This window comes from Varroa destructor, unplaced genomic scaffold, assembly GCF_002443255.2.
Source record: "Varroa destructor unplaced genomic scaffold, Vdes_3.0 BEIS01000006.1, whole genome shotgun sequence".
In the NCBI taxonomy this organism is placed as follows: domain Eukaryota; kingdom Metazoa; phylum Arthropoda; class Arachnida; order Mesostigmata; family Varroidae; genus Varroa; species Varroa destructor.
Genome location: NW_019211459.1, coordinates 28,282,209 through 28,299,074, shown reverse-complemented (window position 1 = coordinate 28,299,074; position 16,866 = coordinate 28,282,209). Strand labels below are relative to the sequence as shown.

Genomic DNA, 16,866 nt, shown 5'->3' with positions numbered 1-16,866 from the left:
ATCCGTAAATGATCTGAACTTGTCCAGTGATGATAAGCTCATTGATTTGCTACCTTGCAAAAAGATGCACGATTTTCTCTGTAATAATGATAAAGCATTTTGGGCGGCATTTACGATCAGTCACGAGCTTTGCTTTGAGCTGGTCGGTGGCGTCATCGTATATTAGATTTACCATCGATAGAATTAAAACGAGGATAAGAATACAATTGTTTATAACTGCGTTTTTACTAACATTCAAAGTTTAAACGACTCGAGTTACAGTCAAGCAACTGGGACTGAGCCCATAAATCCGACTTCGATTCGTCTCGGTTCAACGATTATTTCGATGTAGTGAATCAGACCATGGTCAGAACACCTTAGCAGTCCCGCAAACCGCAAGCTCTAGAAACTAGCAGGTAGGCTTGAGCGTACACTCGCACATGGCGGGCGAACTCAGCAAACACACGTCTGATTGCGACTAGAAATAAGATCTAAATGAAAGCTTTAACGTGATTGGAATCTTACCGTTCCGAGAAGTCGTCGGTGAAGTCAGTTTGCTAGAATAGTTCTCCCGTACAAGGAATGCTCGCCGTACTCTTGTCGCATACGCTACTGCCGACACATTCATATCTGACTCACTTCACATGCAAAGGAAAGACAATTTGGCTATTCATTTTCTGCGCCGTACGGCTCTTCCGTCCGTTTTGTTGCTGCAGCCACGACCCAGAGTCACTCAGGCACCGAGAATCAGCCAGTCTAGAACAGCAGCTTTCAGCATTACCTCGCTTCTCCTCCGTGGCCTCCATGCCTGAAATGCGACCTGAGATACTTCAGCTAATTGGCAGGCGCGGTTGGCGCATTTGACACAAACAGGAAGTGGGCCTCTTCAGATGTAAGAGGCACAAACCGCATTCGCGAGCGCGTTGTGTACACGCAACGACATGTTCACTGGATGCCCCGCTTTTTCGTGAAAAAGTCTTACCCGCCCCGGGCTCACAAGCGACGCTCGCACATAACGCCCCTCATCCGACACAAAGCTTTGAGCGAATTTTACAATGATAATGCTGCACATATTAGATCTCTGTATCTCAATACAGATCGTCGAATACGCTTCGATCGCATTTTGAAGAAGATTGTAGGTGGAAGGATATCCAGCAGCCCAAACGCTGTGTGCCAAAACAAATCTACCAACGGCAACCAAAGTGGTCCTGCATCCTTGCCAGCGACGATTATGACTGGCCTTAAACTGCATTTTTAGTGCTAGCAGTAACTATTCATGTATAAACAAGAAGAATGTTTCTGCAGCCCCAGTTTAACCTTAGCCTTAGTTTGTTTTCTATTTACAGCTGCGACCTAGTTAAGTAAAGCGTTAAAGTTCGAATTAAAACTAACCTTAGACCTATAATGAGGGCGAAGCAAATTCGTTAAGCGTAGTCCTAACTTAGCCTGGAAGTAATCAGAATAATCTAAAACCAATGGGAACTCGTCTGCTTATAATGCTGTTGGAAAAGAAAGCTTCGTGCATACGTATGGGAAAAGCGTCCTATATATGTCAGTGTAACGAACAGTCTATCCAAAGTCTACCGCTGCGCATTCGTGGAAACGTTATTATTTTTATGTTTTTTACGTAAAACTGAATTTTTGTAGTAGCTGTCAAGGATCTGTTGGGAAAAAATCGCGTGTTTCTGTCCATCGCATTAGTTTAAAGTTTGCGTAGTAGTTCATATACGACAGACGCCTCTGAGGGAATTTTAGAAAGAACAATCAATATAGGTCGATGAATTAATTCTTTCTTATTGGTTACGAATGATGCTATAATCATTCGTTGGAGTACAGGTCTGTGTACGAGGTAGATTCTTCTTAGGTTTCTTTAAATGCGAATGTAACTCGTTTGAATGTTACGTATCAGAACATCATCTTCGAGCAGAACGGGTAGTTAGAAGCTGCAAGACTGCTATAGGGAGAATCATGAAAACCAACAAACTCGCTGACAACAAGGTAACGGAGAACTGTGCTGAATGTAAAATTGGCTACTCCGCTTCCTTTTTTCATAAGGACAAATGTGTGTCATTTCCTTTTTTCCTTCTGTTTATTGAATACGATGAGGGTCTGTAGAGTCAGTGAACACTTCCCACAAGAATCATGAATATGCAGTATGGGAGTGAGCCTACACAAGACTCTCCTCCTCTGTATTATATTCGCTAACGGGTCATGTAATTTTACCTGATGAGGCCTCTCAAAAAACGTTCGCACAACTAGATAAACAATACAAGGTAGAGCTTATTCATCATCGTCGTTGCGGTGCGTCATTGTGCAGTTATTTAGCATGATCTGAAGATGCCCTTGTACCTATCTTGTTAAACAGCAGCAATATAGTAAACATCGGATATAGTCCAAGGATGCACCATAGGCATGTAGGGTAAACGTAGAAGTAAACATTGGATATTATAGTACAATCAAAACTTACCTTCCTTTTTTAATACTTCTAGTTTTAGATTACTCTTTTTTCATCCCTTGTTGTTCCAATAAATTAGCTCTAGCGAAGAAATTTACTTGAAAAAGTGTTATCTTGTCTATCTAAATTAATATGATATGACAATGCTGCATTAAGCGCGAGCCTGTACGGTCTGTTCACTTTAGTAAACGCTACATAATACGGTCCCATTTTGTTCAATCTGCATAAATTTTTAATTCGTTAACCCTCCAGTCTGTGTATGCTCATTAGCCTTCACTTAGGCTGCCACAAGGCCACAAAGTCCAACATTTTTTGTAGACTTCTTCGTTTGTACGCAAAAAAAAAATTAGCATAACCCCCTACCTAAACCACTTTAGCGGCGCACTACGACGGAAATGGCCAGAAAGTCGTTGCTGATGATCGGTCGAGTAGCTCTAGAATTATGTCGTAGTTAAGCTGGACTCGACTTGTCTAAATGCGACGCTATTTTGTTGTGGCGGCACGAAGTAGGACGGCAAGGCTTTAGGCGCACGATGAGAGAATAAGCGATAGTATATTATAGAATGTTTGAGAAGCGGCGAAAAAGTTCGATTGTTTCCTTCAAATTACGTAGTGCTAACAAGGTTCTAGCTAGAATAGTATCGAAAAGCGTGTGCCCGGTGTGTTAGCAATTGCCATATATAATGAGGAAACGGGTCGCCGGTGCCGCTGCCACCGCCACGGCAATCGCTAGGAGGATAGGCTGCTCCCCACCTGGCTGCTGCTCGGACAATCGACGCGAGACGTTTCGCATGAAGGCGATCATTTTGGGGTAAAACGGGTAACCTCAGTGCGCAAGGACAACTGCACCCGGCAGCTCGTGACGCTCGGTAGCCCTTGGCAGGTGCAGCAGGTAAACAAGGGAGAGAGCCCTGCAAAAGAGTTGGTTATCGCTTTGCTTTGGAGGATCTATAGCTGTGAGTGCGCACTGACGTTGGTTGTGACGGGATACAATTAGCAGTATCCGCTAGTGGCCGTATGTTGCATGCCACTATGCCCGCGAACGAAACTGATTTTGTTCGAGCCTTAATTAACAATATATTAGTATAAACAATATTAAATTAGAACAAACCATCTATTGATTCGTTTACTTACAATATAGATGAACACGCGGAGTAAGTGAAGTACTTCTACCTTTACAACCAGCCGACCTATATCCCTATATAGTAACATGAAATATTAGGGGCTCGTTTCAGTGGACGAACCAGCAACAGATGGACCTTGCTTTGCCAATACATTACCATTATCCCTAGTCAAATTATGGTACGCATACGAGCTAAAGTACACTTGGACCACTTAAGTTCGTTTTAAAATATTTTATTTATCTAATCGAAAATTTTCATCGGTAGCATGTCTGAAGCATAGTACATGATGGATCGTCCGATTTAAACGACGGCAATATTTCCGACGCGGCCATCGTGAATTGTGAAGCACTGATGAGCTTGTTTGTTGTCATTTCCAATAACCTATTGCATAAGAAGTGTCGCTTCACGGAACTTTCACTCTGTCTGTTCGGTGACGGGATCTCTTCCAACGGTGGCTGTAATGCGCACGTCTGTAATGTGGCCTATACTTGACCATAGGGATGGTGTGGTTTTCGCTTGTCGTGCTCCGGGTGAACGACTCTCGGCGTAGCAAAGGCTTTAGGAGCTGCGTCTTCAAAAGGCTAATGTGGCTGTCGTTGTATGTTTTGTTGCAGGGCGGACATTCGAGCACAACTACCGCCCGAGTTCATCGACCCGATGGCGCCTCTAGAAAAGCGGGCTCGCTCCCCCGAATGCTACATAGCCGCGGGCCTCTCGAGAAGTTGCGACTACAAGGACCTTATCGCAGCTGTGGAAGAGCGCGACTTTTGGAATTCGGTCAATTCGCCCGGAAAGAGAAGAAGACGCGGCGCTGACGGAGAAGCCGCTGACGGCAACAGTAGCCTCAACAGAGGCAGGGTATCGCTGACCAGCCATCTGGATGAAGTTCGAAGTACAGATGCTAAGTTGAATCGTCTCAACAACAAACTCAATAGCGCCGGCGTCGCATTGCAGCCACAGTACTAAATGACAGTTAAATCAGCGACAATGGGGTCGACGATAACAATAATAATGATATCTATATATATGGTAGGCGCTAATAAGACAGGCTTACAGGATTACACATCCATTGGAACAAACGGCTATAGTAACTGGGGGGCGAACGCCGTCATGGTTACTATGCGGGCCTGTCCTATTTCGTCCTATTTATTCGGCAGATGATCTCCAGCATGTTTGTATATAACAATGATTAGTGCTAGTGTTACATGATTATTCTTAATACTAGAAAAACAACAATTGCAAACGGAAAAAGCGGACAACAAGGATCAGCCACAATCGATCCTATTCTCTTCTGGGAAACCTTCAGCAACATACATAATACGCAACAGCAATGATAATCGTATGATGAAAGGAAGTAAAAGCATATAGACCTACATTTTCCAAAAAGGAAAATGACTAACTAAAGGAATAGTCTTAGTTTGCCATGCGCCAAAATATGTCGACGATATAAAGCCGTGTGAAAATACATGGTGATAATACATCACATAACAGTATATAAATGATATATAATAAAATCATATTTACGCATATGTACGTGTAGACGACCAACGGACACGAACCATAACTTGAACATAAAAGGAGACGAAAATGGCAAAGCGGCGCCTAAAGAAGAAGGAAAAAACAAAAAAAAATCGCAACGGGAACGATCAAATGAAAACCACATCAGCAAACGAAGCTCGATTATATGTAGTATCATCAATGGCAACAGGACAGAGACATACGAGCCAGAGTAGGCATACGACCGAGGAAACTAGACTCCGGAAAGAAACAATATTCTACGTTGGAAACCGGTGCTTACTCCTTATGCTTTGGCCTTGGGGAAAAGTAAGATTAATTCCAGTCCAAATAATTAGCAGTAATTGCAGTATGTCTTGAACTTTTGTTAGCAGCAACCAAAGCACCTATGCTAAGTATTGGTTCATCAATTTTTCTCACACCTATCCACTTATCACCTCTGACGCCCTGACGGATTACATTGTGTTACACATTTAAGGCCCATCGGAGCACGCAGGTCGGGTTGGCGAAGAAGAACCGCGTACAGATGGGGCGTAGTCCGATATTAAAAACGAAAACGCTTTACAAATTACACATTTAGAAAAGATCGGCTCGAACAATGATAACTCTTTGTCGACGTCACCAATAAGACTAACCGTGGATGAACTGTCAAAGATTATAACACATTTTAACTATATAGATATAGGTATGAATTATACTAACAACTATCCAGGCTATCTCTCAAGAATGAAGAATGACGACAAATTAGAGATAGACTCAAAGAAGAAAAATGAATGATCTGGACTGCCTCCCGAATGCTGCGCGAGCCCCGCCCGCTGTGAATTCCATCAGTGCTTAGTGATGGACTTTACAGGTGAAGACCTACACACTGTATGTAAGGTTTAAGAAAAATATTCGTGAGGCAGTAATTTGTTTTCATTGTTAGACAACACTTCTAACTATTCAACAGTTTTTATCGTAACGGAGTTTTAGCTGAAAGAAGCAACGCTTGCTGGCTAGCTTCCGTTTCCGGAGATGTAAATAATTAACGCAATAAGTAGTAAACTGATTATGAGTTCTATGGGTCTCATTACTACAGCCCTTCTCGAGTCTGATATGGTTTGTAGGTTATGCTTCTTACGGATATCCGTGCCATAGCGTAACACGTGGAATTGAGGCACAGAAAGGACTCGAAATTTGTAACAGTCCTTTTTACAAACGCTAGTATTTATTGGTGTTTCTTTTTCTAGCGTAAAGTTGCTGTTAGCCAAAACTCACTAGTTTTGGCTAGCAACAATTAAACCTGTCATATTTAGTTGGTTTTTCGTTGTTTTACTATATTAGGTTAACTTAATGGCCAAACTTGAACTCATCGAGCAAAGTTTGTGGGATGTGCTATTGAAGACACACTCAGCTTGTGCAGAAGACGTACACTGGGCATGTACCTAACGATGATAAGTATTTGGAATGCAATGACATTTGTATTTTCTAAGGGCATTTACCCCGCATCAAGAAAATAACATGGAAAAGATTCAGAGGCTCAGAATCGGTCAGCTCGTAAGGTTTCTGACGCGGAAAACCCAGTCACCCACATGACGATCAGTTTTTGAAGTTTTTTTTTTGCAATAAAAAAGATAAAGTTGAATAGTAAACAAATTTGAATAGGGTAGCAATTGTTCTTAGAAATGCGTTTCACATTGAAGGATACCCGATGTTATTGTTGCCATCGCAGAAAAACACGAACGAAATATCACCTAACTAATGATCCAGAGTACCCACTGTACTCTGCGACCATGCGATGCGACAGGCAACTAAGTGTACTTAAAATCAATGCAGAAAATGAAATGTAGTGCAACAGGCAAAAGATGACCATGTTAGCTAGATAGAGATCAGTCGGACAAGTAGTATCAGATCGAAATGTCAAAAAAGCCTTTGCATTGTCAAGCACACTTACTACGCACTATTCTTCCCGACTAACTCCCGACGTGAAATTCCCGACTAACAAAGATAAACGCTTTGCTTCAGAAAATGTCCTGGTCAGAGGAATCAACATCAAGCGCATGGACAGAATTCTCTGTCTTTGTCAGCTAAAACGCACACGACTACAACAGGCAGTCAAATGGACAGACCTTGCGAAAGGAAAATGGGACATCTTTTGACCGTTTCAGTAAAAAGTAGAACTTAAAGCCGTGCGAGAGTGGCAAACGAACGGTAAAATTGAAGGCAGAAGGCTGCAAATGGATCTGCATTGTGGACCTGTTTACTCTGGTTTATGTGATAGGGTTTTACGAGCCAGACAACGAAAATGGATATCGGCTAATCATAGAACTCCGATGGTAATGGATACCCAAACGGGAAGCAACATCATTAGAGCGCCCAACGAATTGGCCGTAAGGTAGAAAAGAAACGCTAAAATTGAGCTATACGTTCTGAATCATACAAACGGGCTACAATACGAATGGAATATCTACTCGAACAATATAAACATGATCTTCACAAGTTATAATGAAGAAAGAATAGTTTGTTATTAACTGATCTAATAGAAAAAGTCTTAGATAGATAAAAAAAATAATAGGGTCCATTGCGATATCTACCGCAACGTACCTTTTTTTTTTTATTAGGCTCCTACCTATGGTTCAGTCACAGACTGTAGGCAGTTTTTTTCATTATCGATATTTCCTTTAATTTAAAGCGTTTAAGCTAAAGCGTGTATAAAACAAGAAACAACAAACGTCCTTAAATGAACGCTGAGTCTTAATGTGAAAGTTTAAGTTAGTAGAAGAATTACACAGGATCTTCAAACACTTTTTAATAATAGAACAGCATAATAGAACAATATCTTCTTTTCAATTCATTATTTGATTACGTTAGCTATTTCTAGCTAGCGTAGCATTCATTAGTTAATAAAAAATTTCAATTCAGCTAACTTCTAACAAGTTTTCGTTATTTGAACTATTTCAGGTTGTCTCGTTGAGTCTTCGCGCGAAATTTCCGTCGCTATCCTTAAGCATAACTAAATAAAAATATCATCATGAATTTTGGTAGATCCAATTTTCTTTTCAATAAGTATCTGCTCCGATAAGGCAGGTAGACAGGGTAGCGGCCTGGCTCTTTTGATGTCGATTGCTTTTTCTATTTAAATAATAAACGTTTACGGACAAGTGCAGTATTTTACAAGGTTATCATAATAATTTCGTTTAGATTTACATCGTTTACATATTCTATACTGTCAAAGGCGGATATATCGGACGGCAAGAGCAAAGTCTGTCTCCGCGCATGGAGCGACTCGGGAGATTTATTTAGCGCGGTTAGGACTATAGAGCTAAAAGGTCTACGTTTATACGAATTTAGCAACTATATTAACACAATCCACCTCTGAGTAGTACTCCTAGCTGCAGAGTCCTTGTCAAACGCAAGCTAAAAATTATCTATTAGGAAAGTTCTGCTTAACTCGAATGGATACATATTTCGACGATCCTAGGGCTGAAGGTGCGAGCTACAGGAATCTGCCAAATTTTTTGCCCCGTCAATGGCCTCCGTTTCTGTTCAGTGTATCGACTGTGTCTACGATGCTTTTGGTGAAGCGTTGTCCTTCTCGTAGATATATTTTACCATTCAATTCGCCAACGAATTTTTCCGGATCATTTTAACGTATTTTAGGTAATACTACTAACTAAACGCAGAAGCGACCGCTCTCACAAGTTTTATGGCAAAACTTTTCGACCGATATAAAAAGTTCTACCCGTGTGGAGGAGTCTAAACAAGTGTCTTACGGGCGCCCAGTGTGAACTGCGAAGCCCCGATCCACCAAGCTAACTCGTAGTGATATTACAGAGTTCTTTTGTCGTTGGGGTTTCTTTTCGGCATTTCTAAAACCCTAAATCCGATGCCATAAGGCACCAATTTTCCTCATCTCAAGGCAGATAGCAGTTCTTCCAGGCGGCTCTAATCTTATCTGTGTGATAGAACTATGAAGGTACAAAGGAAAAACGTCTTTTCTGACAGACCCACGCAGTCGGTAAGTGGTTCTCCAGTATCCATGCTGATCTTTTTGCTCCATTCTAAATTAATGTCATCTTCTTTCCTTATAAAACTTTAACCACTTACAAAGATAATGATAGCGGAGAGCATGTTTCCCTAGTACTCTCTTCGTTTCAGTTGACGCTAAGCTAAATTTGTGTTCCTTCAGTCCATTCACGTAAATGTCCACATTGATGACTGCGAGGTTGTTCTGGATAATTCGTATCTATCTTTCCCTTTGTCATAGTTTGTAGCAAGGGCAGGCTTGGCTGTTCGATCTACGTCCGATACAAGAGTGGCAGTGTCATGCTGGTCCCGCTTTCGCAATATCCATGCCCCCCTTATCTGTCTCTATGTCTGCCTGCAACATTTTAACTAAACTCTTATTCTGTCGCTATATCGCAGTCAGAAGTGGGTCTCAGGGAAAAATTATTGAGAAGCTGCAAGTCGTTTAAAACAATGCAATTCTGACTCACTTTAAGCAAGCTCACTTTCAAATGCTGGCTCCTAGCCCAAAATTTGGTCTCCACGATTTCTTTAGGTACCGAGAGTAACCAACGGGAAGCTGTTGGTTGGCACCTTCTATCTTACGCGTTGAAAACCCAACGAAAGGCAATTGATGATGCATTGCTTCGAATATGCTGTCATGGTAACCATAACCAACTGGCTATAACTGATTCTAATTTTAGCAGTAGTGAATGGTTTCCATGGTATATGGTTACCAGGCCGTTTTATAGGTTTGTTGAAAAAACCAAAATAAGTTCAACAGGGCCCACTTTAAATAGACCATTTAGTGAGGGCAAGTCCTTAGCGCTGTCGTGATAGGGCAGTATTGTGCTAACGAGGTGATGCTATACCAGTGAAGATGATTTCAAAGACTTCTCTGCATGATGAAAATAGCTGAAGGCGTTAAAACAAAAAATATGTTAGAACGTAAGCTCTAATCATCCCCAAAAGATACAGCTGTGTTTGGGCAAGGGTCCTAAAAATCTCGTGGAATTTAAAACTAGGGCTAAAGACGACTCTCTGAAATGATCTTCTACCTAATTTTGTGAATCGAAATACGGAAAATACCGAAACAAGGTCCCTGTATTTTACAAAAATTAAAGCATATGCTTTGTTTAAAAGTATAAATAGGCTTATTTACTAGGACAAACCTAGCCGTAAGATCTGTCTTACTAATGAAGCCACTCACTACACATAAATGGACGTGCAGACTTTCAGTTGTTCACTCATGAAGGTATCAATTCAATGCGGCAGTTCCTGGGCAGTAACAGTTAGGTAACAGCCCATCGACGATCCAACATATAGTGATTTTCTCGAAGCTCTGCAAATGTGGACTGAGTTATTACTCTTGAAAGAAATGGGGACGGCTCAGACGGTAATTGCAAGCCAGCGCGACACTGCTGATTGCGTGTTATGTGCATCTCTCTATTTGTGTAGCTGGCTGATCGTTCGCGAAAAAGGAAGCGTCAATAAAAACGATATTGACAACACTTTAGCTACCGACATACTAGCCGCCCCTCTGAGGTGTTTGTTCAGCAGAGATAGCGAGAAACAGGACGAAGATTCATTGTCCTCTTTGGCGGTGTCCGCTGTGTACACTGGGGCTATGTAGCAGTGTGACGATACCCGGAAAAGGTGCAAAAAGTCTCATACGTCGGGGGGTTCGATCGTAATGCACAACACCCCAGACACGAGCACTTCGTCGAGCACAATTAATATAACAATAACATAAGCATGGAACATTGGGTAGTTATAGTAGCAAGCTAGTAGGAATATAGAACAGGTCTTCCATTATTGGATTAAAAGTTATGAGTACAAACGCGCACACACACATATATATATATATATATATAACGCAATAACGTCACTCTCCAGTCGTATAAAGAAAGAAACGTATCAGAAGTAACGTATATGCGCACTTAAATGGCTAGGCTAATCCTTAATATATTTCAAAAGCTAATGCTGTATAAAAACGTATTGTATATTATATTGCTACTACGATTATTGTTACGAACTACTGAGCGCCTTTGGGGTCCTGCTTCGATCTTTTTGACACGTATCTATAAGAGAAACAAATAGACATAACCTGAATCAAGGATCGACAACGTAAAGAAAAAGCAAAACCTCAATTTCGGTTCCATTCTGATTATGGCGCGTCACTTACCTCTGAAAGGCCAAGGACGGGCGTCCCTGGTAATTTACACGTAAGGCTAATACCAAAAGGGTCCATAATCAGAACTTGACATCAAGTCTCTCAGCTTAACGTGAATAAAAATTCTTATTTGGTGCGATTAAACACGATTTATACAATGGCAGTTCCATCGACTTGTTTCAGTAGATGCGATACATGTTACGGCCTGACTTAAAACAAGAAAATCAATTACGTGTTTATACATTGTCACCTTTATTGAAGTCGGTATATTGCAGTCTCCGTCTGCCGACTTTAACGTGTACAGTGACGCTTTCTGAAAATGAATTTCAACGTGCAGTTTAAAATGAATCTTACATATGGTGTTATGAGTAGAACTTTATATGTCATCGAAAAAAGGGTTCCACTGCACTATCCCTCACGTTTGTTTATATAGGAAGTCCTACATGGGCAGCGAACTCGCAGGATACTTAGCATCTAATTAAAGACAAGAGCACTTTTGCTTATAAGCTATATGAGAATAGCACAGCCACAAATGTTCTTTAAATATCTGCCAATAGCTTACCCTAGTGTTATCTATACCCTGTTATTGTGGATTGTCAAACAAACATTTTCGGGCTATTTCAATTTGCTTTTCGTCTTTGTAGTGAGCCCGACTGGCAGAAAAGCTGGTCAGCCGTTCAAAATCACACATTCTAAAGTTCAGCACAATTCCTGTACATAGCACGAGCCAGCCGAAGCCCAAGCTCTCTGCCTCGAAAAGGCTACTTGAAGGCATCTACTCAATGCAACATGGCTCTAAAGAGTTCCTTCACCGACCCATTCATCAAAAGGTCGAAACTCGAAAAACCTCTAAACTTGCTTACTAAAGAAAAATGAGATAAGCCACGTCAACTGGGCATGTCATGTACCCTATACAATAGATAGACGCACGCATTGTATATGGTTCCGTCACAATTATCACCAATTTAAACTGAAAATTTAAAGAACAAATAAAATAAATATCCTTGTAGTTAAGAAGATGACATTAATAAAGCTAGCTGATTAGTGGATGTAGCTCGAACAGGGTGAGCGTTGTTACCCACGTGGAGCAATGACGTATTTATCCACGAAAAAAGTTTATCTTTAAATGAAGATTGGGTTTAAAAATGTTGATCTCACTTAAAAAGTAGTATACCGCTCAAATAAGTCCAGATATGTATGTTTTTGAGTAATATGTCTGACTGCTATGTTTCAATAGACTGGACGACTTCTGTCGATCGGTGCTTGGAGCTCTGAGCAGTAAGCGGTAATGCTGCAAATAGCGATTATAATTAGCGAGGAGAAGAAGATAATAATAATACTCGAGTTAACCGACTGTGTTGCCGGTAACGGAAAATGTATCAAAGTGTATCAGACTTCTGCTCTAAACAGCATAATAACACCAATGGTTTAGATAATTACACTTCAACAAACAAGTAATGATAATTTTCTCATGACGTGTTTCTTCGGTTTCTGATGTCCTTTTTTGGACTCTCGTAATTTGTATTTATTATAATTCTAAATTGCCTAACTACCCCCTAATTGCAATTCCCGAGTTGGTCGCAGAAGTGTATAGAAGAAGAAGAATAATAAACCATTCTGGTTTATTCAGCAATATCTGATCGTGTACGTATTTTTTGTAAATAGCGTATGCCGTGTATAGCATCACGTAATTCAAACCAGACTCTTTTGCTAGCTGCAACTATCGTATTCTGCATCATTTCCATGGTCCATTTAAGAACTACGCGAGTATGATGGAAGTGCTTCTTCGAATTCTCGTATCTATTCAGAGGCGGTCGTGTAACACACGCTCGTTGCCTGGTTAGAAAGGCCTTTTCATTATACGCTATTTAAGCAATATATCCGTTCTTATGCCCTATGATGTCTTAAAGACACGTTTACTACCTCAATAGGACACATAAAACTTCTCAGAAAATTCATAATAACTGATAACGTAAAAGGCAAATGGAGTTCACGTGCATTATATGACTTCCCCATTTCGAGCGACTCATCTGCATGGCTTCCTTTTGCGGTGCTTTGCAAATTCAGTCAAAAAAATATTTTATTTACTTATATAGATCTCGATTGTGGTCACGCAACGAGGCTTTTTTATGGGTGAATACTTCTATGTGACCACAAGAACAGTGCTGAAAGGTAACGCAGGATCAAAGATGGCCACAAGGCTTCTGATAATCAACTAAACGTTTTGCCTCCTCGTTTTAGAAATAACAGAGTCTCAGAAAACGATCAATCAGCTTGCCCCTTAACCTTGTGTGAAAGCTCCTTCTCCATGGATACGGCCAACATGATATCGATACTCTTTTTTCCACCGTGTGCCTTAGGCATGCACAAGAGGCGTCTTCGCATTAATGTTTGCCTAGAAAAACCAGTACAGTGGCAAGTAAAAATTTGCCACCGTGAAGCTGAGATATGTTATTCAGTACGCCTATAATATAGCACGTATATTAACTAGAAAAAATGGATACGAACTTGAAACGACCTTGAGCAAGATCTTCATATATAGATTCGAGAGTCACCACTCAAAGGTAGCATTTATATTCATAATGCTGTCTGTGTATCCTCCTTCTCCTCATCGTTATCATTGTTGTCATTGAAAGTCAATTCTCCACTGCATGAAACTAAATTGTTGTATGAATGCGAAGTGACAGGTACCTAAGGGAAGTTTAGCCCGCGATGCTCGAACAATATTTTAGCCCCAGTTGCATAAAAAAAAAAGCACAGAAAAAGCCTTTCTGGCGGAATAAACACTCGACTACTCAATGTCAAATATTTTAAATATGTCATCTTATTGATACCACTTCGGGGCACAATCATACCCGCTTAGCGTCAATCGTTTCTAGCACCTATTTGGCAATAGACACAACGCTGGCCACAGGTGAGCCGTAGGTAACGCATCCATTACAGGAGCAAACACATCAAACGTTGTAGCGGTGAATATGGCCTGTCAGGCGTTTTCGCAGAATCAGAAAAAGAAGACAACTAACATGATATCGATAAGGCCATGATAAGGTTTGGTGTCTGTATTGCTCATTGCCAGTAACGAGGGTCTCTTGACGCTGTGGTGGAGAAACTCGTAACCGACTAACGTGTTTAAACGATAATTATGTAAATCAATAGAGTTCTTGGTATTAATATTACATCTTGTAGGGACAAAAGCTAAAGTCCGACAGCAGGCGACACAAATGTGTGATCAGAACGCGAACAGCTGAGTAAATTATTCTGACCTATAAGGCAGATAGCATAATTCTGCGATGTGTTTTTCTCCTGACAGGAAAAGGCTCTTTTCATCAGTAATGTCAGCAGAACGTGTATCGCTAAGAGTTGTTGCCAGCCGCAATGAACAACAAGAATGTGAGACTTGTAGTTCTAAGGGCCGCACCCAGACGCAGCATCGTTGTGTGGACACCTTTTGGCGTAAAGTTCAGGACCAGTTGGGCCTGCTTGCCGGTGAAACTTGTGACAAAAGTAGGAGTCGCGTTTAGCTGGCTAGTTAGGCAGCAGCCCTCCTTCATTCCATAATAAAAATCCGTTGCATTCACTCGGAAATCGAATCAATTTTTTTTATTTATTTAATCGGAAGTCACATATACCTAAATATATGCACTGGGGTAACATAGTTGTTCTGGTGTCGTTTATCTGTCGAATCCTGAGTCAGAAGATTGACTTCCGCAAAAGTCAATTTTACAGGGAAGTAAGTACAGACGAAAACTTGGATTCCAATTCATTTTATAGTTATGAACTATACAATAGGGACACTAACATAGATACATAAACAGCTACCGATATTGTTTAACAGGATATATCTCCTAAGCTATCGCCCCTTACTTTGCGTATTTGTAAATAAGATTTTATCATTATTGCTTTTATATTGTGTTAGATCTACCCGTATCTATGTAGTTTAGATAAACATTGACCGACTGACAAGTCAGCTCATTTTAAACGTTTATTCATTTTACTCTAGATTTCTCTAGATAGGTGAAGTTCTTTTTTCTTAGTATTTTTTATCATTTATTGCGTTATCTCTATTGCTTACTAGCCTGACTTTTTGCTAGACTATTTTTGTGTTTTCGAAATTTTAACTATATAGTTTGTTTGATAGGTTTACTGATAGGACGTTCATTTTGCCTGGAGTTAATGTTACTCTATGACTAGCTATGGGCATAAGGAAGTACTGCTCTGACTAATATCACTGGTTTCAAAGAGCTGCTTAAAAATAGGCTAAAACTATTTTTCTTTCTGCAATAGTACCGCCTTGTTTAGATGTACAATGTGTCTTTCGTCGAACCGGTAATGATAATTAGATTTAAGGTAAATCTCGGCCATTTTTTTCTAAAAAAAAAGAAGCAACGAACTATTATCTCAACAGAAACACTCGTTTGAAAACAATAACTGCAGGCAAACTACGCTTGTGTGTTTTTAAACCTTTGCTTAATAAAATATTCGCATTACTCCTCTCCAAAAATCCACGCAATCGAGTTACATGGGCCTCTGTCAATCGTTCAAAATCTCTGAGGAATCAATCTCGTCGTTCAAGGTCCTCTATATTGAGACATCCTTCAGGTTGAAGTATGCGTCTTCTATTGATTTTTGCTTTTTTATTGCGTTTTTATTGATTTAGACAGCGTGGAATTGTACTGACTGGATTCATCGGATAGCACACAAAGGACGATGGCTTGCAAAAATCAGCCGGACTATTGTAAAATACCGCAGCTTAATCGAAAGCAATCGTCCCGTCTTACAACGAACACAGACACGTTTTTTTTGCCGAAAGCGAAAACCCGGTGTACTGATCAAGAATAGATGCGTGCGACTGACTCTTTGAGAGCAAAACAATATTTTAAATCTATATTTTGATGACAAATATATAATTTTTATTATATTTTAATATGTTCAACTTGGTTGACAACAGGCGTAAAAAATGCACATATTCTATATATATCATATATAGATTCTATGTAGCATCGCGCTTCGCTTTACCTGCACAAACTACATTTTCTCCATTTTATCATACATGCAGTGCAGTACACGTCTAGCGTACGTATTTTGATGGTTACGAGATGTTGTTTAACAGTCACATTCTCATCTTTGCCACGCATTTTTTGACGAACAGTCCGACTTTTTACATCGCGCGTCATATCTTTCACAAGCGTTTCACCGTGATTTTATCGTTACTTACTCTTTTTTCAACAGCTATTGTCTTGTTGTGACGATATAATGATAATAATATTATTCCTAAAGAGGACACAATGTTGTCCTTATGTTATCAGTTTTCTATTCTAACATCTCTGTTCACTACTGCCGCACTGTGACATTGTTTTGTATTCATATAGCAAGGGGCGTCTGCTAGAAGTGTGGGAATTATAAACAAAAGGGGAAAAGTCAGCAGAATTTGTCATAACGCCATTTCTTTACTAGTTTTTCTCAGATACGTTGGACTAATAAATCGAACTTGATTAGCTTCCACCTGACCCAGTTTATGTGTGATATGGAAATAGTATCTTCTATTTCAAGAAAAGAAAGTACCTATATTCAACCGAAAAATCTCGTACAGAACCAAACAATCCGTGTATAGTTTGAGGAGTATGCGCAAGTCGACC

At 40.3% G+C, this 16,866-nt stretch overlaps 1 protein-coding gene and 1 long non-coding RNA gene across 9 annotated transcripts in view; one reads left to right on the top strand and one right to left on the bottom strand.

Annotated features, from left to right (window-relative positions):
• Positions 1-8,098, top strand: part of LOC111252849 (uncharacterized) — a 58,843-nt gene extending 50,745 nt beyond the window's left edge. For all 7 annotated transcript variants that reach the window (XM_022811389.2, XM_086992211.1, XM_086992213.1 and 4 more), the window contains 3 exons: positions 4,173-5,926; positions 7,078-7,447; positions 8,014-8,098. In XM_022811389.2, the coding sequence (XP_022667124.1) occupies positions 4,173-4,524 (352 nt within the window). In that variant the 3' untranslated portion in view covers positions 4,525-5,926; positions 7,078-7,447; positions 8,014-8,098. The remainder of the gene's footprint in view (positions 1-4,172; positions 5,927-7,077; positions 7,448-8,013) is intronic.
• A 2,735-nt stretch (positions 8,099-10,833) lies between these two features.
• LOC147755076 (uncharacterized) lies at positions 10,834-16,590 on the bottom strand. Of its 2 annotated transcripts, none has more exons than XR_015329750.1 (3): positions 16,247-16,590; positions 11,481-11,543; positions 10,834-11,138 (listed from the first exon to the last, which is right to left on the bottom strand). It is a non-coding gene; the product is annotated as an uncharacterized LOC147755076 (long non-coding RNA). The 2 variants fall into 2 exon arrangements; XR_015329751.1 differs by having other exon boundaries at positions 16,446-16,590.
• Positions 16,591-16,866: the final 276 nt, after the last annotated feature.